At 40.2% G+C, this 21,868-nt stretch overlaps 2 protein-coding genes across 19 annotated transcripts in view; one reads left to right on the top strand and one right to left on the bottom strand.

Annotated features, from left to right (window-relative positions):
- Positions 1-21,868, top strand: part of STRBP (spermatid perinuclear RNA binding protein) — a 177,964-nt gene that overhangs the window by 146,057 nt on the left and 10,039 nt on the right. For 4 of the 16 annotated variants that reach the window (XM_036914007.2, XM_057499016.1, XM_057499017.1 and 1 more), the window contains exons 13-18: positions 211-369; positions 3,446-3,580; positions 3,781-3,921; positions 6,593-6,716; positions 10,844-10,888; positions 15,877-16,718. In XM_036914007.2, the coding sequence (XP_036769902.1) occupies positions 211-369; positions 3,446-3,580; positions 3,781-3,921; positions 6,593-6,716; positions 10,844-10,888; positions 15,877-15,971 (699 nt within the window). In that variant the 3' untranslated portion in view covers positions 15,972-16,718. The other 12 variants (XR_008996632.1, XR_008996631.1, XR_008996630.1 and 9 more) reach the window with 12 other exon arrangements.
- Positions 18,781-21,868, bottom strand: part of RABGAP1 (RAB GTPase activating protein 1) — a 163,965-nt gene continuing 160,877 nt past the window's right edge. For all 3 annotated transcript variants that reach the window (XR_008996627.1, XR_008996629.1, XR_008996628.1), the window contains 2 exons: positions 21,006-21,830; positions 18,781-20,967 (listed from right to left, as the gene is read on the bottom strand). The gene's annotated coding sequence lies outside the window, so the exon portion shown is untranslated. The remainder of the gene's footprint in view (positions 20,968-21,005; positions 21,831-21,868) is intronic.

Genomic DNA, 21,868 nt, shown 5'->3' with positions numbered 1-21,868 from the left:
GATGTTTTTGAAAATGGTTATCTACCTACCTACTAGGAGGTAACCCTTGTTTAACGGAAGATTTGTAGGCTTAGCACCATCTTGCTCTTCCTCAGGGTGTTTTCATGGATTTAAATGTTGTGGATTTAAAACTGTTGTTTTCAATATTTCATCTATCCTCTGTGGTCTCTCATGATTGAATAAAACTGAATCTTAATGTAATTTGTACAGGTATTGCAGGCAATGGGGTACCCCACGGGCTTTGATGCAGATATTGAATGTATGAGTTCTGATGAAAAATCAGATAACGAAGGCAAAAATGAAACAGTGTCTTCAAACTCAAGCAATAATACTGGAAATTCTACAACTGAAACCTCCAGTACCTTAGAGGTATATTTATATACTTTTTTCCTTAGAAAATATAGATTATAAAAAATTTGCTAGGAAAAACATAGTTAAGAAAATCAAAAGCATATACAAACATACTCTAGAGGCTGCCATTATTGAGTATTTTTATGAAGGTGATCATTTTCTTATGAAGTTCTACATCTTTTTCTTTTTTCACTTAACTCTAAAAGTATCTGTAAACGTGACTATACTGCACAACACATGAATGTATCCTAATTTTACTAGCATTTCCCTTTTGCTGGCCATGGAAGTTGCTTCTGTTATTGTACAATTATAATGTATTGAGTATCAACAATAACTGAAGACTGAAAAACTAAAATATCTAGTGGAGGAAATTAAGGATTATTTGAAGTTTGTGTTAAGGTGTTGGAGGGGGTGGTTGGGAAGCAGTGGTTCATTATTGAGTTGGTTCAGCCCTGAGGAAGACATAGCCTGACTTAGCGTGTTCCTCAGACTCTAAGTCCTGGTCTGTGAGCTTATTACCATAATAGAATGGGACAAAAGTCCAAGCACCAAGTACGCACAGCACATTTGGGAGTTCATGGAGCCCTTGATTCTGGGCTCTACATAAGAGAGATCCAAAATCCTTGATTTTGGATTCTATGTAAGGAAAATTGGCTTTAAAATAACAGCAAGGGCTTACACTAAAATTTTTTTTTAATTTGTCATTTGTAAGAATGAGTATCAAGGACTTGGTATAATTTCTTCAGTCCATAAACCCCTTTTATTTCCTACTTATTGCCAGATGCTGCAGAATTGTGTACACAGTTTCAAGGTACTGTCAGGATAGAAAGGCAAAAGACATGTTCATGACTAATTCTAGGTAATGTGTTAAGCACCATGATTGCAAAATGTGTAGTGATGTAAAACCTCAAAGGAGGAAATGATTATGAAACTTAACACACATACAAAATCAAAGGAAGTAAAATGTGAGCTAGGTTTTAGATGATGGGTAGGATTTTGCTCTGTGGGGAAGAGGCAGAAAGAAGGCATCTGGGCCAAAGGAAGAGGTGTAATAGTGACCTGGAGTGAGAGTAGATGTCTGAGAAGTGCTAGATGGGCTGGTATGGGGCTGCTGCTGTGGGCCAAGGCCTGTGAGAGCCATGCCCAAGTCTTCCTGTGATACTGTGGACAGTAGAAGACATGGCACCTCGCTTCTGAGGGGACCAGTCATTCACAGGTGGTAGTCACAGGTGGGCGAGATTTTTGCTGTTAGTGTTACAAAGACAAAGAGAAGAAAGAGCTCATTAATTATGAGGCTCAGCCAGTCAAATTCTAAGGGAATTGGGGAGAGTGCTGCTTGGGCTGCATGGACAGCAGCCCCAGGAGTATGTAGAGGCTTCTGTAGTGAGCTCACCTGGGCTTTGTTTCTCTACGATGTAGTAAGTGGGGAAGGGGAAGAAAGCCCTTCTCTTCACTTAAAATAGTAGTAACTGATGAGAAATGCAAATATTTTTATGTCTTGACTCATTTTTAGAAAAATGATTTCAGATTTGGAAAGCAGCAAGAGATTACCACTGACCTAGTTTCAAAAATTACTCATTACTTTTTAAAGGCGGAGACTAAATTTGCATCGAAATTTAAAATATGTGGATTATAAAAACTCTTTAAGAAGTGATGTTTGTTGCAAAAGACCCAGGGATAGTTATCAACCTTGTCTTTAAAAATTGTTCAATATTTCACTGCTGCATAGCATCAACTACTTAACAAATCAGCATAGAGTACTTTATGAAGAGAATCCTGGTGTCTGTTAGGTCTATGTACATAATAATTGTAACTGCATTACTTTGTTCAGCATTTCTTCAGCAGTTACTGTGGTGGAATTACAGACATGATCTCTAACCTCAAAAAGCGCTCAATCTTTGGGTCTTTCCTTTCTCAAAATTACAGTTGTGGTATTTTGTGGTTTGCTTTATTTTCAGTGCTAGTGTCTCTCTTGATTTGAGCCTTCATACTCTTCCATGAATTACTTCTCTTCCTTACATTTAGTTTTATCCTTCCTCAAGTCAGTTCTGTCTACCACTCCTAGAGTGATTTTTCTATAATAAAAAGCTAATCATGGCTTTCTCCCAGATTAAAGTCTTTAAGTGGCTCCCCATCATCCATGATTAAGTCAAAGCTCATTTGCATGGCATACAAAGTCCTTTATGATTTGACCCCATCAAGGGTTTTCTTTTCAGGTCCTGCCTTCCTTTCCTAGCTCCCTTATACAGCCAAACTGAACTTCTGGCCATTTCCCAAACAAATATTCTTAACTTCTCTTGGGCCTTTGCATCACTGTTTGTTTTGTTCAGAAAGCTCCTTTGTTTTCTCTTTATCACAGTCTGGTACTGACCTTTTAGGGTCAGTTTGCATGTCACTTCCAGGAAAGCTATCCTAATTACCCTAGAAAATGATTCCTTCTGCTGTGTTCCATTTGTACCTCTGTTTTGATAATATACCTTGTTTTACAGTGATTTTACCTGTTCTTCCCACTGACTCTAGCTCCTTGAGGGCAGGGAATGACTGCTTTTATTATTTTAAAATTTCAGAATCCATAGTGTGTAGCATACTAATTTTACTTTAGATGCCCTGAAATCTCTAGAGAAACTGAGAGGTGTTGAGGAACATTCTCTTTCCATCTCCTAAATTGAGTTATTTCTTCCTAACCCTAAAGATTATGAAAAACAGTTGCATGTTCAGATGTCATGTGAACCTCAACTGTTCTGTCCACTTTGTTAGTCATTTATAGTGTTATTCTTAAACCATGGACTCCACAGGTCAGGCCCTAGAGTGCCATTCAATGGCAAGACTATGTTGCTCCAGAATACTGATCTGTTGAGACAGCCCTGCTTCAAAGGCAGACTGGCCAGATGACTGACAGCAGTGTTTACTGCTTGTAGAGTTTCCATACCTTTAAAAATATTTTGTCATTTGTATTTAGAGTTGATCATGCATCCTAGTCCCTAAATGCTTTAAAGTACAGTTTTTGAGCCTCTTTTTCAGTAGAGACATAGTGTAATTTTATTAAAAATAAATTTAATACTCTTAAATCTTACTTGATTGACCCTCCTTTTAGGTAAGAACTCAGGGCCCTATCCTCACAGCAAGTGGCAAAAATCCTGTAATGGAGCTCAATGAAAAAAGAAGAGGTCTTAAGTATGAACTCATCTCGGAGACTGGTGGAAGCCATGACAAGCGCTTTGTAATGGAGGTGTGTACTTAGACACAAGCCAGCCCATTTTTCCCTTCAAAGACGTAGTTTATCCTGAGCTTATATGTAAAAGTTTTAGACTAGGTCAATTCTTGTGGCAGTATTTGACTTTTGGTGTTTTCTGTGTTATGATTCATTTAAATTAAAACTACATGGAGGAATGGCATGGGATAATTGCAGCGTGTTGTTCTTGATTTTAGGTAGAAGTAGATGGACAGAAATTCAGAGGTGCAGGTCCAAATAAAAAAGTGGCAAAGGCAAGTGCAGCGTTAGCTGCCCTGGAGAAGCTGTTTTCTGGACCCAATGCAGCAAATAATAAGAAAAAGAAGATTATTCCTCAGGTATGAGTTAAGTATTAAACCTTTGTAATACCTTTGAAAAAATTACCATTTCTTTCCTATCTTTGTGCCACTTTAGCTTTTTATTTCTTTCTCTTGGATTTGGCGATCTTTTCTTTGGATTAGATCATGAATACTCTAAATGTGATCAGTGGTTCCCTATTTTGTGGTCTTTTTTGGTAAATTATGTATTAAAAAGAGACTATTAGCATTATTTAGTGGTTTTAGGTCACTTGCTGAGAAGGAGTGTTTTGAGCGGTTTGGACTTTAATGAGATGTTATCACTTGTTTAGTTTAGGGACGCTGTCAAGAATCCTTGGGGTTGACTTCCATCAGAGTTTGCAGATGCTCTTCTGTTTCCCCTCTGTTTTGTCCTGTGTTACTCATTTTGGGTTTTTTCTTTGGGGACAGCACAGAACTTGACCCTGTATTGCTTCTATTCATTACTGACATTGGGAGTTGTCAGTGCTGCTGAAGGCCCAGGATTGTGGCAAGATACTCAGAAAAGACAGCATCCTTATTACATGCTTTTAGGCAACAGATTCTTCCATCCATTCATTTATGCATTCAAAAATATTTTCTAGAATATACTATATGAATGATTGTGAGGGAAAAAGAGATACACAAGTGATTGTAAGACATATTCTCTCCCTCATGGAGAGTTCTGGTGTAACAATGTCTGAATATATTGATAGAAACAAATCAATTAAAAATGTTTAGACTAACAGAATGAGGCTTGGATTATTAAAGATTCTGTTACACAGTTTGTTTAGTTTATTTTACATATGCTAAATCCATTATGGAAGGGTAGAAATTATCTCATTTTATAGATGAGGAAATGAGGCCCAAAGAAATTAAGATGCTGCCTGTAGTGATATAACTAATTAACGGTAGACATTTCCTTTAAAACCAGATTTTTCTGCCTCCAAAGACCATGGCATTCTACTATTGAATATTATATCCATTTTAGAAACTTGTTTTGTGTTCATTTAAACTTCTTGTACTTACTATATAATACACTGCTTAAATTCTAGGATTCAAGTATAAACAAGGATAACTAACTTTTACTGAGATGAAATAGAAATAAAATGTTTAAATTGCAGTGGTGCACATGTAGAGAGAGAACAGGTGGGTTTTCTTTTCCCAAAATCTTCTAGAATATGTTCTAAATTAGCAGAAAGATAACTGTTACCTTGTTTATTTTGGTGTGTTTTTCCCGTGGGTTACATCTTGTATTTGGTCAGTTAATTTTAGTGTTTGAAAGGCCTTTGTGCAGATGCTCATTAGGTGGTCTGGTTTGGTTCTGGTAAACGTGAGCTTGACTTGGCGCAGTCATTCTCCTACTGCCAGATTGCTTCCTGACTCCTTTGGACTAAGCTGCATTTAAAAAACAGACGTCTGCATGAACTTTACTCATTTTTAGAAATTTTCCATACTAGAAGTTAGAGATCATGTGTTCAATGTGCCTGACAGCCAAGAAGCAGACTATTTTGGATGTGTGGGTTGGACTTTTTTCAACCAAAAAGGAAAAATGGCAGTTTCCTGTGCTCGGTACATTCGACTTTGAGACTGTCTTCTGCCCAGTCGTGCTAATGGTTAGAGGCCGTCGTGTGAGGAGTGCAAGGGGATGGTTTTCCATGTGAGATAAGTGTGTGTATGCTCAGACAGTTAAAGCTGGCTGAGGGACTAGTGACTTTCTCAGTGAGCTTTGAGGCTCTGCACTGTCTTCCCCTCACTGTAGGTGTAAGTAGGGAATTTTAGTAGTTTCTAGCTTGAATTTTTGTTGCATCTTTATATTAAAAATCAGCATAAAACTTAATTCAAAACTAGATAGCCTTTGATTTTATTAAAACTTCAGTTTAGAGTGGGATGTTTTAGCAGTCCTCTGTACTGTTACTCCTTAACTTATGTCTTCTACTTTTCAGTTTTATATCCATATTCTCAGTTGCTCTTTCTGCTCTGCAGTAAGGAGAACAGAGTGGGTATCATTATCCTCATTTTATAATTAGTGGGGAGACTCCCATAGAGTAATGTGACTTTACCAGTCCCACTGCATATTAGAGCAGGAAGGGACTTTAAAGGGACATTTATTTACTAATTTAGTGATTGATATGTGTACCCCCCACACACACACAGCAGAAGAAACAGGCTCAAAGAAATCACATGACTTTCCTGAGGTCACAGTTACTTAAGAGTAGGAACTGGCATCCATGTTGTTGGACTTCCTGTCTTAAGTCTTTTTCTTTAAATCTCACCTAGTTTCAGAGCTAAATCTAGGTGCTTTGTTGTTGTGGTACTTTGCATCTGAAGATGGAGGATTCAGTGGATTTCAAACCTAAGTATCAAGTGTCTGTAGTTATTTCAGTCAGGCCTAAAATAACTGGATGTAATTTGCTGAAATGTGTGTGTAGAAAATGAACTCTTTCTGGGTAACCCTCAAGTGAAAAGAGAGGAAGTTATTTGTATAATTTTATGTGCTGGCGTATTTTCCAAAACAACTCTGTAAGGTAGGTGTCATTTTCATTTTATAGATGATAATAGAAAGTTCAGGGTCAGAGACCAACTCATTGTCTCATCTACAGGCTCAAGTTTCTCATAGAAGTTGTACATTACAGAGATGATGGGATCACAGTTCTTATTGCTCACAGTCATGAAAATGTGTTATTTTTAATAGGCAAAGGGTGTTGTGAATACAGCTGTGTCTGCAGCAGTCCAAGCTGTTCGGGGCAGAGGAAGAGGAACTCTAACAAGGGGAGCTTTTGTTGGGGCCACAGCTGCTCCTGGCTACATAGCTCCAGGTATAGTACAACCGGTAAGAGGTCTGCCTCCTTGTCTGCACCAACATTTGAAGCACAGCATCTCCTTTATTTTCTAGGTTACAGTCTCTGGAAATATAACAGAGGTATAAGATTGGTGTGCATAGAAACTCGAGAGAGTTGCAGAATGCCATAGATTTTCTTCTGAAATCTGCTGAGTGACTAGAGGCTTCCTGGAGTGAGGTGACAGATGAGGAATATTGCCGTTGGTTGAGGGGACATATTGGCAATGAGGAATCTAAAAGCTATTCCATGGATTGAGGAGTTCAGACATCTGAGCAGGGTGTATCTGGTGGGGACATTGAAGACAGGTTAGATATAATGGGAGAGAAAAACTGCTGGAAACTGGCTACTTAATTAGGGTGAGGCCTGGCATTATCAGCATTTCTTTAACTCAGATGATTTCTTTAATCATCAAAAGCTAAGTAAGTACAGAAAGAGAAAAAAACTTCTTTATTTGGGGCTTACTATAAATGATTATACTTAAGTGTTTTTAATCTTCACAGTTTCTTCAAGTAGAAATTACTCCCATTTTCCAGGTGAGGAGACTAAGGATTAGGGAGATAAGGCAACTAGTTCAGTGTGTGACATCTAGTAAATAGCAGAACGAAGATTTGAATGTAGGTGTCTGCAGTTCCAAAGATTATATTCTTCCCATTTCACCACTGGCTTGAGAAGATGGGAAGGATGCTCTCTGTTTGCATTCTGGTCTAATCCTTATGTCATTTTAGCGGTAGACATACAGCTATCATTAAAATCAAGCTCTCTGCAATATTGAAAGTATGGAACTTTTAACTTGACAAGAAACCACTTACATTTGTTGATCAAGGTGAAATCGTTGTAAGAATTGGGTCTTGTCTTATCATTATTTTTTATGTAACACTCCTAAGAAGTTCACTTAGATTGTGTTGTTGTTTTTTTTTCTAAGAATTAGAATAGGCTGATTGGGAACTTCTGTGGATAATATGGCATTGGAATTATATTTGTAGAAGTTGATCCCATAGGTGCATAGCTCAAAGATGTGTCATATGGAGAGCATACTTGCTTATTCAAATATTGTATGCCTGATTTGGCACACACCAGACATGGATTTGCTCTCGTATAGTTTATGGTCTAACGGTGAGACATACCAATCAATCAGTCAATCACAATTGTAAACTGAGATGATCTCCACAAAGGAGAGGAACATGATGCTATGAGAAACTGTAGCTGAGAAATTTGATCTAGGCTGTGGGATCCCTGAAGGCTTTCCTGAAGAAGTGACATTTGAACTGAACTTTAAAGGATGAGTAGGCATTAACTCAGGAAAGACTGGCTTGGGAGAGTGTTGCACACAGGGAACAGCATGTGCAGAGACCCTCTCATGCTGGTAGTCGGGAATCTGGCTCATTTGAAGAGTTAGAAGGCAGCCACAATGTAGTGTGGAGAGCACTGTGTTTGGGGTTTGAGGTGGGAGTGATTTGAGCTAAAGCTGGAGGCTCAGTTCCAGTCTTGGAGGCCATGGTCTTAGAATTTTGGTCTTAGAATCCTGAGTGCAGTGGGAAGTCATGAGGGTTCTAAAACAGGAGAAAAGTGTCAAGATCAGACATTATTTGTAAAGATCACAATAGGGTGAAGACTAGATTGTAGGGTCAGAAGTAGGTGTGACAAGACAAGTTAGAAGAGACAGTGGAGGTATCTCCAGTACCAGGTGTGGGGAGGACATGGGTGGCAAGAAGCGAACAGATTGAAGGAGTACTTCAGAAGCAGAATTGATGGATTTAATGTGGAGGATGAAAAAGTGAGAGCTTTAGGATAAGTCCCAGGATTTTTAGCTCGAAGAACTGGGTTGGATGATTGTGCTGCTTTAGAAAACAGGGACTCTGAAGGGTGAGCACGCAGGGAGGGAGATGAGGGAGAAAGAGCTCATAGTATGTAAGTTTGATACAGTTTGTGTGTCCAAAATAAAGATTTTTTTCTGTGCGTTTGTTTCTACTGAAACTTAGTATTTTTTGCTTCACTGAATGCGTTATTTAAAGGAAGCAGTTTTTCCTTAAACAATAATAGACAATTTATTGAGATGAACTTTCTTTCCTTTGATCATTTGGAGCTTTATCTGGTTGTGTCTGTGGCTGCTTGGGCTGGGAATGTCTCCTTCCACTGGAGTGGGGAGCAGCCTTCATTGGGTGGCAGCTCTCATGAAAGGGGCCCTTGCGTCTGTTGTTGCCAGGTCCTTTTGCTCTATAGTAGCTTCTCATGTCATTGCATTGACTTCGTGAAAGGCCTGTCCCCTGCAGCTTTTAAAAATAAAGTTATTTTATAACCTAGAGAAGATTCAGTTAGGTCACTTTAGATTATGACCAGGTTACAAGCCATTTGCTGAATGTATTCTGTGCAGCAGCAACTGTAGTATTTTAATTACATTCCCCTGCCAACTCAATTACTGTAGAAGACTAAGGCTCAGAGAGGTTGACTAACAGGCATAATTCAGAGTCACCTAGCTAGTGAAAGGTGAGGTCTGGGCTAGAACCCCAGCGACCTGATTGGTGGCCTGTTCAGCAGTTGTAGTTCATCTCATCTCTGGAAGGAGGTTTGGGGAAACCCTTGAAACTGTAACCTTAGCCAACCAGATACCTTTTCCTGAAATAGATTTCATAGACAACCATCTTAAGCATTGATTTCTCTTTGGGCCTCAGATACTGTTCCTACTGTTTATTTTCACTGCATTGTGTCCTTTTGAAATACTTGATTGAGTGAGCACAAACCACCAAGGCTAAGTTGCACTGCCCCCAGTTTTATATGCCTTAAGACTTAGAGTGAAATTTTTCGTCTCTGAGAAAATGTTTCAGTTATGCCTTGAAAGCAGTTTACTTACTCAGCATACATTTGAGTATTTGTCTCAAATAAGAGATTTGGAACTGGGCGTTCAAAGATGACTGACCTAGCGTCTGCCTCAGGGAGCGCTTGGGGTCAGATGGAGTGCAGCAGACACTTGAGGAGATACCATGCAGTGTGATGTGAGCTATAACACTGGGGGGCAACAGAGTGAACTGCAAGCCTAGGAAACTTCACAGAGGAGGTGATATTTAGTCCTGATCTAAAGGATGAGTTGCAGTTGGTCAGCTAGAGAAGGAGGTAAAAAACAATTCTGAGCAACAGAAATAATTATAGAAAAGGGGATTGTAATATTTAAAAACCTGATTTGTTTTGGGTAAGCAGTGTGAAGGGCCCATGTAGATTTTGTGCTCTTGTTCTAGTTTAGAAACCAAGTTTTCCTAGCAATTTACACAAGTGATTTAGCATTTGGATATTTTAAAAGTTGTTTTACTGAAAGAGTAAAGATGGTAGTATTTGTAAGTCCTACAATACTGTAAAGTAGCTTGTAAAGTTTCCCATTTTACAGATGAGAAAATGGCAATTCAGAAGTTGTGTGGTTAAGAACATCGAAGAAACTAGTGCAAATCTTCTGTGTTTTTGTACTTGTTCTATTGATTAGTGTTTGTCATAGGCATCAGATGCTAATGTCATTTTTGCCAACATTTACTGAGAGACCAACCCTTTTGTTGGCACCAGGAATCCGGATGGACCTTGCCGTCACGCCCACAACCTGATCTATATGCCCTTTTTAGTGGTAGTTGAGGCTTCTGCCTGCTGTGTCACTACTTTCTCAAAAGAGACCTACAATGTTCTGTTTTCCAACTTTGAGAAATTGGTAATTTGAGTGGCTTTAAGTGTTCCCTTTGTTCAACAAATTATGTTTAATGAGTGGTAACTGTGCCAGACATTTTGTTAGGTTGAGGTGGTGCAAAAATGTGTGAGACTTGGTCTCTGCCACCCTAGTGGGGAACACAGATAAGGAGTCGATAATAGTCAATTACAGTGTGGTAAGGGAGTGAGAAAGAGACACTGGATGGCCTGGTAGGTTAGAGCCTTGTAGGCCATGGTAAGAAGCTTCTGCTCTAAGCAGGCATGGAGGGATATGTAGACAAAGGTCATTGGCATAGTTCTCATTCATCCAATATCTGGAAGAACCCTTAGAGCCCGAGGTGCTAGGCATGGTATCTGCGAACTGGGCCAGTGCCGGCTGCTGCTTGTCCTGGACTGATGTGCTCTCTCCTTCTTTGCACTAGGCTATGGAACACCTTACGGTTACAGCACAGCTGCCCCTGCCTATGGTATGTACACTGCCTTACCGATTTCTCCTCTTAGTGACTCTTCCCAGCAATACAGAGCCCAGCTTGTATCTAGGGTTTCCTTATGTGAATGGGAGGATCTCAGACCAGTTCATTCTAGTGACCCCACTTAAATTCCCTTTGAAAAGTAACACAACCTTGTGGTTCTTGGTTTGGTTGGAGTTGCTCTTCCCTCCGCTTTGCCTGATTGAAGGCCTGCTTGTTCTAATTGCCTGTTTCTGACCATACTGAAATTAAATATTTTAAGTGGTTCTTCTTACAGCCAACTTACACTCCATTCAAAGGCTACTGAAGGGCCATTCCCAGTTTCTCGCTTGGCTGTCTGCCAGTTTTATAGCTATATTTCAGTTTCTGGTTTGAAACTGTGTGAACTGTGGGTGATTTGAGGTGGGGATAGGAAATGCTCACTTCAGTTTTGTAGCCATCATCCTTTTCCATAAGTTTTCCTTAGAAGTGGAGTGAACAGGTACTAGAGAGGTGACCGAGGGGTGTCACCAGCAGTGTTACTGAAGTGCTTGTTACAGAAAGTCTATAGTACATGTTAGAAAGCCACAGGAGTGTCTCTTCTCCCTCCGAAAATAAAACATAAAAGCAAATGCAGAAATAAACCTTACTGGCCCTTTGGATAACTTTTGAATGAGGTTTATGTGGCAATGGAGGCAATAGGTTTGGAGTCAGTGATATGCCGTCTTAGACATTTTTCCTCACTCCGGTGCTACACGTGATAGGATTAACCGTATGCAAGATGTCTGTCATTGAGAGAAGAGAGCAAGTGTGTGTGTACACGCATGTGCGAGAGCATGCTGCGTGTGAATGTGCACACTTGAGCATAGGTGTACCAGTGCGACTCCAGGCTGGACATGCATGTGCACAGAAGGACGGACCTTGAAAGTACCATGCCATCATTATGCTTGTTCTCTTCATGCATTAGCTTTTCCATTTTGTTGTGATTATGGGTCCTTAAGGCCCTGCTAAATTTAATCTTCATCTGATTTCATAACTGTAGAAATAAGTAGAGAGTAAACAGTTGACCACTTTCTCCATCAAGATAGATAGTTTATATCCTGGAAGGATGTGGAGAAGCTGCAAGGGTCAAACACTTGGGGTGAGTTTTCTCTGAGGCAGAGTGCAGAGTCTGGGGTTTCATCCAGTGCCTGAAGGTCTCCTTTGGCACACTGAGGTTTGACTGAGGCTTCGCCCTCCTCCCCACAGTCTCAGATGTGAGGTGACTAGGAACTGGGGACTCATTCAAGAATTTGCTTCCACCTGGAAGTTCTTCTCAGTTCAAACTCTCTAGCTCCTTTTGATTTGACCATTTGCTTTTACCATTCAGCCGACTTCCGGATACTCTGACCACCTCATCCTTCAGGTGAATTAGGTCTGGTCAGTTTATCCAAATACATTCTGACACACCAGACTCATTGTGATACGTCCTGTGTGAGCACCAAAGCATCTGCCTCCTAGTGCAGGTTCTTGAGTCTGTGTCTTTCTCATAGACATGAGAAATTTCACGAACAGTTTTGCTAAAGCTTAATTTTTCCTTTTCTAACACTTTGATATCTAAACTACATTCACGTTTTTCCTCAGTCTTTTTTTTTTTCTCTTGTTCCTCCTTGTCCTCTAACACTATACCTTCACCCTGTGGGCCCCGAGCTCTCACTGCAGAAGTGCCATATAACTGACTTCCAAAGCTGGTGAAATTTGATGCCCCCATTTTTCACATAAAAGATTTGGTTTTTAAATGTTACCGTGATGCCAGCCTACTAAAACAATGCTTTATTTTGGCTGTAAGGTAAATATGTCTTTTGGCCTTTGTAAAGCTGTTGCATGTGAGGTGATTTCCTTCTGATCATCTGGTGCTCTTGAATACCTGCTGTTGCTGCTTTGTGATTTCTCCATAGGTTAAATATCAGACTAGAAATAAGAGCAGATTTCAAATCATGCTTGAGTATGCAGAAGTTTGTGAGGCCACAAGAACTCATTAATTACAAAATTAAGAAAGTAATTAATCTTTCCAGATTTGCCATGCCAATATTGGCAATAGCCATTAAGAAGGTAAATGCCTGGTCATGACTCCAGTTGGAGCTGAGGCTGCACAGAAAGCTGTGCTGTGAATCTTGACAACCCCTTTTTCTCCTGAAATATGTAATGCACCAAACTGAGCAACAATATGGATTTCTAGAGTCACTTTAGAATATTAATCAATTGCATTACTTTTGATCTTTAGAATTAATGGCAGCTCACCAAATGAAATTATTTTCTGAATAGCACTCTTTCTATGATGTAGCCATCTTAATTTTGAGTGGAAGATACTAATTATCAAACTATTAAGTGCCATTTCAAAATGGGAGATATGTGAGACATTTGTGAGTCTCTTCCAAAATGGTACATGTTGACTGACTGATCTGGAAAAGGTTAATGATAATTACTGTTTTTTTTTAACCTGAAATTTTTTATTGGATTATCAAACTTATTTGGAGTCCTCTCCGTTTCTTTTCTCTGTAGGTTTACCCAAGAGAATGGTTCTGTTACCCGTTATGAAATTCCCAACATACCCTGTTCCCCACTATTCATTCTTTTAGCAAATGACAGAAGCTAATTCCTATTGAACAACAATACAGTACAATACAGAATGTTAGAGAAAAAGCCTTTTTATTCTGCTTTCTTTGAACACATATTTGATCAAAATTATTTGTAAAGAACATCTTTCCTACTTTTTGATTTTAACAAATGCAAATTTAGTTCTCTAAAACTTGAAAACAAAAAAAGAAACTAGTTCTGTGAAACGGTACCTCATTTCGGAAAATAACTTATACCAGCCCTTCTGTTCTAGGGAAATAAGTCTAGCAGTTAAAGCTTAAGTTTTAAGAGGAGTATCAGATTATGTAAAATTAAATTTGTGAAGGATGTATAGAGTCTCAAACACTGATCACAAATAAACTGCTTTGTTGTAACACAGAGTACTGCCTGGTTCCTGATGCAGCCAATTGATTCTTAGCTGACTGATCCGTATTTGCCCCAGGGCACTTTAATTGGGCTGTAGTTATTTTTTTTTAATACAATAGACTTTTCCTTTAAACTTTAACTTTGTAAATACTGAAGTGTGTAATTAAAGCCAATAAAATATGGGTTTGAATATTGTTTTAGCTTTTTATTTTTTATATGTTTTGGTATCAAATTACAACGAATTGAAAATTAATAATAACTTAGCCCTAGAAACCCACTCATTTGTAAGCAAACTGCTAAAACAAAGCAAAGGCGATTTTTAGTTTGAGCCAGTCCTATTTACTTTGTAAGCTCTTTGTACTCCTGCTGTACAAGGGCATTCCCATGATAAAGGTATATTCTGTTATCTGAGCATTGCTTATTAAAATGATGGCACTACCCAGAGATGGGGAAGGAGGAATGTGATTAGTTTCCGAATTTCCAAGTTTTAAAAACCAATAAATTAATCGGATCAATCATCCTCTCTTGTTCTTGTGGCCTTCTTCACTCTGTAAGATACTGTGTTTATGCCCTGGCTTTTTTCATGCAGACAGAAGATTAGTGATTTTTTTGGGCTTCATTGAAGCGTCTCTTTTCCTCTTCAATTACATCAGAATCTAAAGCAGCAACAGGGTCCCCATAAAAACTTGCTCTTCAATTGTCCCAGTTCTTGTTGAGTGCTGCTGTGAAAAGTGACAGGTTTCAGCCATGGGTCAGCATTTATTTTTAAGTTTTTCTTAAAATTTGTCTGATTAAGCTGGTGACAAATGATCAGTTGGTAACATTGCGCTGTTCTGTAAAGGGTGCAGACTATGCCTTCACCTGCACTCTCACCTTGTTTGGAAAGCCTCTGGTGTTACTGGAAGGTCATGGTTTCATTAAGGTACTCACCCCCATGAAGGCGACTGTGTGGTCCTGTGGATACTTATAAGTTTCTGTGCCTTAAAGTGTCCAATTGTAGTAGGAATTAGCTTTCCTCTTCCCTCTTAAATTATGTTCTTCAGAGCTGAACAGTGCCCATCAGTGAGAATGGGCTTCACAAAATATGGCAAATTTATGTACAGGTTTCTTTGGGGAACTGCTAAATGAGAATGAAAGGGGCAGTTCAAAATAAATGTGTCACTTCTCAGGTTTTATTTATTACCCAATGGCTTATTTGTTACTTCTGCTCCTTGACCTTTTGTCTTTATTAGTGGTGGGTGATACTTTAATAAAACCTCATCACTTGCTAGAAATAGCTGTGAATTTATCATTCTCATCCTGTGCATTAGTGGCTAGACATAAACCAGAGGGCCCATTTCAGCTGGGAGTTTTCATGTCTCATTGATTCATTTTGCTGACCTATGGGTGAAACAGAGCCATCACTGAGAAGAAAAAGCATGGCTGGTAGTGTCCAGTTTTTATTAATTAAATATTTACAATAGTTCTCTCTGTTGGTGGAATACTATTAATTGGCAGCTGCAGCTGTATTGTTATTTGAAATTGATAGTCAAATTTGCATTCCAAGCTGGAATCTCTCTGGAGATTTCTTTAGAAAATTCTTTTAAAATAGCTGACTCAGCTTCATAAGTCAACCTCTCTGTAATGGCGAAAAGGGAGCTGTGCTGTTTTCCAACATGATGGCAGTCATTTCAAATGGTTTCTACCAAGTCCTTTTTTTTTAATTTTGTTGTTTGTTGGAAGTTACTAACCATGTTGTAAACCTGCCCAGTTGCTGCAAACTTTTACATTTCTCTGCTTTACTTAAAATAATTGAGCTGTCAGTCCTTTGTTAGAAGTGGTAACCATGCAAGTTCAACTGTTCAAATTCTGTAATGAATTAAGTGTCCCCCCACACACCTTTTGCCGTTCCCACCCCTCCATTTTGTAATGAAAATTCCACTTACAGCTGAAAGAGCAGAGAAATATAAATGAAGCTCTTGGCTTCACCAAATTCTGTGGAATTAACGTAAAGTTTTGCTTCTCTGCTCTTTTCTCCACTGTAGGTGGTTTTTTCATTGACAGACCCTATTGCCAGCCTCTGAGCGTCGCACCATTTATTATTCACTTGGGCCCTCAAGATTTCTTCTCTGACTTCTAGAACCATCAGGTTGTCTGGCTTGAAATGGCAATATCTATGTCTTAGTCTTAGAGCAATGTGACCCCTTGAGGCTTCCAGCTTTCAGATAGATACACCAGTCTGACACCTTCTTTTGGAAAGCAATGACTGAGCATTTTAAAGAAGAGCAATATTTTATCCAAAGCCAATGTGTCTGTTTTAAAAGTTTTCCTTTGGAAACATAGCAATATCTGTACTTAAGCCCTCTTAGCATAGTTTCTTGTTAGGTAGCAATGTAGAACTTAGAATTAGTGTGGGAGCTGTACATCCTCTGACAGATTTTAAACTTTTAGTGCACAAATTGAATAGTTGCATTTCTGACCACGTAGCGCTGTTACCATTTCTGAGATGGGGGGTTCCTCCTTGAAGCCATATCCTTTGCATGGGGTTGGCACCCAGCCCACAAAGCCGCCTGCAACCTGCGTTTCTTCAGGCTGCAGGAGCACCCCAGCTCTCGTGCAAGGGAATTGGTCCAGTAGACTTCCCCACAGACCTCCTGCTGGCTCCAGGCCCTGCATGGCACGGCGCGGTGAGGGGCTCTGTGGTTGTGTAGTCTCTCTCAAGTTGTTCCCCTGGAGGACAGATCACTGATAGATTTTGCTGGTATAAGCCTTTTCTTCTTTTCTTAAAATTTGGATGAATGTTTGAAAATCTTGAATCAGTCAGTCACCGTTATTAATTGAAGAGTTGGGAATACATGGTTAATGTATTTTTAAAACTGGTGTTGGACCCTCTGTGTATTTCAGGTTAATACTTTTAAGCAGTTTTCAGCACGTTTATCTCACTTTATTCTCGTTCTCTTCGGACCTTCGTAGCCATATCACTTGTATAAAATAGGCTGAGATAATAGTGACTGTAAGCTGTGGTCTCAGTATACAAAGGTAAGCTCTTTTATTTTCTGATTAAAGAGAAAAATAATTAAAAATCGAACACAACATGCATATACGACAATCACATATGATGTATTTGATCTCATAGGTCTTATGTCATCACATCACCTTTAAACTTTTTATGATGTAAATGTAAAATAAGTTATTTTCAGCATTTGTTTCAATACCCTTGTAATTATTTTCTATTTATGAGAAACATTTTACTTTTGCTGAGTTAAGTGTATATGTGTAGGAACTTATATATGTGAATTACACACATGTACCTATTTAAAAATAAAAGAACTCGGTGGTGGGAAGAATTTACCTAAGAAGATTTTAATGTCAGGGCACTTTTTTGGCCACAGTGCTGGAATTGCAGAAGCAGCAAGATTGGTAACAGTGCCGGTAGGACCCATTTCCATGTGGGTGTTCCACAACCCAAGGGTCAAAGTGCCAATTTCTCAAGGAGAGAAACTTCTTTGAGAAATGAAAATCTTTGATCTGTGTTGTATGCTCTAATACAACAGCAGCAAGAAGCCATAAAAAAATAAGCAATAGAAAATGAAAAAAAAACCCAAAATATTAAAGGTAACTATGGAAAAATATTGACTGAGTTAAGCTATTTGCAGAACCAATGTTGGTGAGTCTCAGAATGGTAAATACCCAGTCTGCAGAGACCAAATAGACACAAGGCACTTCATCTCTTTTCCAGGTTAGGTAGGTAGCCGATTTATTTCCCATCTTAACCATTATGAAGCTCATTTTTAAAATGTGAAGATTAGGCCAAATATTTTACTGAGGATTTGCTTCATTTAGTATATCCCATAAGTGCATTTCATGTGTGTTAGATGCTGTGCTAAGGCTGTATTTGATATATATAGATTAAAATGAATTTGTTTTATATTTGTCTCTAAGTAGCAGTTTTCTTTTTATTACTAACTTTGAAGGTTACTGAACAACTTTTTTCCCCATACAGAATCTGTATGTATGTTGAATGTGGCTTTGGCATCGGTAAAAGATTGAGTGAGGTCTAGCTGACTAGTACCAAGTACTTTCCAGTCCTGACCAGATGGCGAGCGCCCATTATGTGCCAGGTCCTTCTCTGGGTACTAACAAACAGGCTCGGCCCAGTGGGGGCGTTTTAAGTCGGAGAGTCCCCTTGGTGGTAGAATTGGGACTACTAAAAATGTCCTAGTCTGGGAGACAAATAATGCATTAGCAGTACTGAAAGGTAATTGACTTAGTTAATAGTTTATTTATAAATTATTTAATAAATGAAATATGGGCATCATCTGGAAATTCACTTGTTTAAATATTTCCTTGGCAGTTTTGAGAACCTGAAACCATCTCTATTCTATGTTCACGGACCTTTATCCAAGTACATGAACTTAATGAAATGGCAACACTCAAGTCCTTTTAAAGCTGTTTTGTATTACAGGAAAGAACAAAGTGGTCAAACACTGACCACATTTTTTTTATGACAAACGAGGGGAATTTTAATCACTCATTAAAACTAATCTGTTTCTTAGATTTCATTAATAATTGCAGTGAAGGCAACTCTTCATTGGTGAGTTAGGGGAATGAACTAAGGAGGTTTTCCCCCCTCCCAAAGCAGTTAAATTTCTGACAGTCTAGGGCTCTTCAGACCAGAGACAGTAAGAGCACTTAAAGCTGCAAACAGCCAGCTCTGTTAATGGTCTTCCTGTAACTCCCATTCAGTGTGTGCTGGTGCCACCTTGGTGGTGGCGGGGCTACAGCTGGGTGTCTCTCTGACATCATCCAGAAGAAATGTTCTGTTGTATTCAGACTTGTACTCTGTGATGATCTGACGCCATGCCACCCAGGGACCATAGATTTCTCAGTGTCACTAGGAGGCCTGGAAGGGAGATGGGTGGTAAAGGAATAACCAGGCAGAGCCAAGAAACTTTTTACCACTGAGGTGAGTTTTAATATTGATGTGTTTGTTTCTAGCAGTTATTTACAAAGCGCAAGCTAATACTTCTTATATGAGTCTTTTCCTTTCTTAAGTGTCTTCCAGAAAGACTACTTTAAGTCAAGAATTCAAGTTGAGTTATTTGTAAGAATAGATATCCTTTCCCACATTATCATTTTAGGTAGGAGCTAACAGCTTCCATTGATGCTGGAAGCAGCAATCTTTGGAGGTTTTTAAAAATAGCACCATAATGCAAATTAGGTTATGTAAGCTTTACAGCACAGCTAGAAATAGAGAGTAGAAATCATGTGGGAATCCAGGCCAAAGTATTTCTCTCCAGCAGATTTCCATGGGGTTTGGGAATTAGGTGAATTAATCTATATAAAGTGCTTTGAATAGCACATAGTGCTTAGTAAATACTCAGTAAATAACTGTTCTCACCATATTGGCTGAGGTGATGCTAATAAGTATGGGAGGGAGGACAGGCTGTGCTGGCAGGTAGCTGAGAAACAAGTGTGTGTTCTGCCCAGGGGGACCTGCGCTGGTTCCTTAGTGCTCACGGGTTTGGGGTGCTCCTGGGCTTTGGGAGAGGACTGTTACCATCTGGGGGTTAGGAAGCACAAAGCCAATGTGGTGAGAAAGCTAGTGTGGGGCAGGCACTGTGGATCCCTGCTGAATGAAACTGCTCACGTTTGTGCTGTGCTAGAGTTAAATCTGTGGCCCATCTGCTGCCAGGGGTTCGTAGATAACTTGCTTTGGGAGGTGAGTGTGCTTAGAACTTCAAAGAGGGCTGAGCTTAGACTATCAACCTGCTGATTCCAAGTTTCCCACCAGTGCAATAGTAAGAGAAAAGAGTGTGCTTGATTACAGCTGGCCCTGGAATCCAACACTCAGAGCTCACCAGTGTTGGCAGGTATAAAGCAAGTTACTATAAACCACAGCAATGCAAGAGGAGATGCGTGCTTAGAAGGCTACTGAATCAGCTGCTTCTCTAACTAGCATTCCTGCAGTTTCTCTCTCCCAGTTAGCTTCAACACTTGGGTTGGGGGTGGGGTGGGGGGTGGAAATCTGCACTTGTCACACCACAAGGCCTTCCTTTTCTGTTAATCTTTGGAAAAAACATGTCCATCCAGCCATCCATCTCTCTGTCCATCCATTTTCTCTATCTAATTAGACACAGTTGGGAAGCTGCTTTCAGCCAAAGGAAAAATGGGTAGACAGTGAAATAGACGCTGTTGGATTGAATAAAGGGCGTACAGCCTGCTGTCCTTCCTGGTCCACGTTGTCTGCATGTACCTCGGGAGCCTCTGAAGAATCGTGGGAGGTGAGCTAAATCAGTGGGAAATACAGACTGTGATTTTTGTGATGCTCTCAGGTTATAAAAACTGGAAAAGGACTGAGTATTATCTTTAAAGGCAAATAAGATAGATTTGTGTTATAGTCAAGAGGCTTTTCTTAAATCCAGGAGGTAAGTCATGTAACATCCTGGCAGAAGTCACCCCATTCCTCAGTTGCGGCTGTTGGGTAGAATCACTGCCTCATTGAGCCAACGTTGAGGGAGGGCCTTTTGTTTCTTTGCTTGCCTTTTGGCTTTGACCAGTCAGATGTTAAAATCTTAATTACTTGTTCCTTATTCTAAGGAGCACCTTGGTCTGTCTGAGCAGAACTTTGCCATTTTTGTACAGTGCTGCCTCTGCTGGTAGGTAGTGTGGAGATGGCCACTATCTGCCTAGGCAGCTTAGTTAAGCAAGTCTGATCAGCATAGCCTAGCTGGAGGGCAGGTCCTAAGTCATCTCTTTTTACCACTGAGGAGCTAACAAGGTCTGCCTGGCTGCTGAGGGGGCGTTTCTCTCAGCACTGCCCAAGCTCCCGGGCTCTCAGCTTTGTTTCCCTTTCTCCTGCCTTGATACTTTTTAATGGTTTGGATGGTCTCTGCATTCAAGTGTCAGCTAAACGTCCCAGGAAAATTAACAGCCTTCCAGTTAGGTCACTTTGGCCTGAGGGCAGACTGAAGAAACAGTAATGGAAGAAAGGAAGGGAAGAATGATGCTCCAGTTGGTATTTTGTCAGTGCCAAGCATGTGGACATTCTTCCTCAGACAACCTTCGTGGAGGTGGTTCCTTTTACAGATGAAAAACAGGCTCAGAGTTAAGGGCTAGAGTCAGTGAAACCAGCTCTGTTCAGTGCTGAATGAAGCCTCTTCCCACTACCCACTGCAGGGAGTGAAGGCGAGCACCTTGTGCAGGCAGGGGGTGCAGCCCGGCCAGAGCCTTAGGGGCCTGCACGCCAGCCAGCGCCCCCTGGATCACAGGATCTGTTGTGCTACAGGCTCAAAAGCCAGCCCTAGATTCCTGTGCTGGAATCCAGGCCCTCTGACCTGAGGTCGTTTTAGAGCAGATATCCTGGCCTGAAATAGGATTGTTTTCTTCAGACCACGTGGAAAAGTTGTTTAATAAACTGCAAAGACAGGCTGGAAAACTGAGGTGTGGCTATATGAACAGAGGAAGCTTTTGTGTTTGAAGCTTGTTTTTTACTATCAGTGAGAAATTATGATTTCATTTAGCTAATGCTATGCGAGTATACCATCTGTCTGGCCTGAGGATGGTGATGGGGGTGTCTCAAAAATGACTTGAAACAGACTGAAGGAAGACTGGGGACACTTTGGATCACTGGGTGAGAGGAAGGAGGGGCACGGAGGGTTTGGGGTCTAAGTGCAGGAGGTGTCCCTGGGCACCGTAGCATCTCTGCTAAACAGCCTGTTCTGACTGCCAGTTTTCCCTGGCTTCAGGGAAGGGGGCCAGCCTGGAGGTGGCAGGCTTCCCTCTAGGTTGGGCCGAGCTTGGTGAGCCCTGAATTGTTGCCTGTGAGCCGCTCAGCTGAGTTTGTCTGAGTGTCCTGCTGCCGCACACAGCTTCAGAGCTCCTTTGGCAACTAACGCCTAACCGCGTCTCCGCTTAGGGGCACGTGGGCGTTCTTCCCTCATTCCAAGGCATCATCATCTTGGCACCTGGTCATTTTTCTTTGCCACCTGCCATAATCCTGGAGGGGGGCAGGAAGAAGGAACCTTCTTTTAAATG

The sequence above is a fragment of the Manis pentadactyla genome, chromosome 3 (assembly GCF_030020395.1).
Source record: "Manis pentadactyla isolate mManPen7 chromosome 3, mManPen7.hap1, whole genome shotgun sequence".
In the NCBI taxonomy this organism is placed as follows: domain Eukaryota; kingdom Metazoa; phylum Chordata; class Mammalia; order Pholidota; family Manidae; genus Manis; species Manis pentadactyla.
This window is presented reverse-complemented; position numbering and strand designations above follow the sequence as displayed.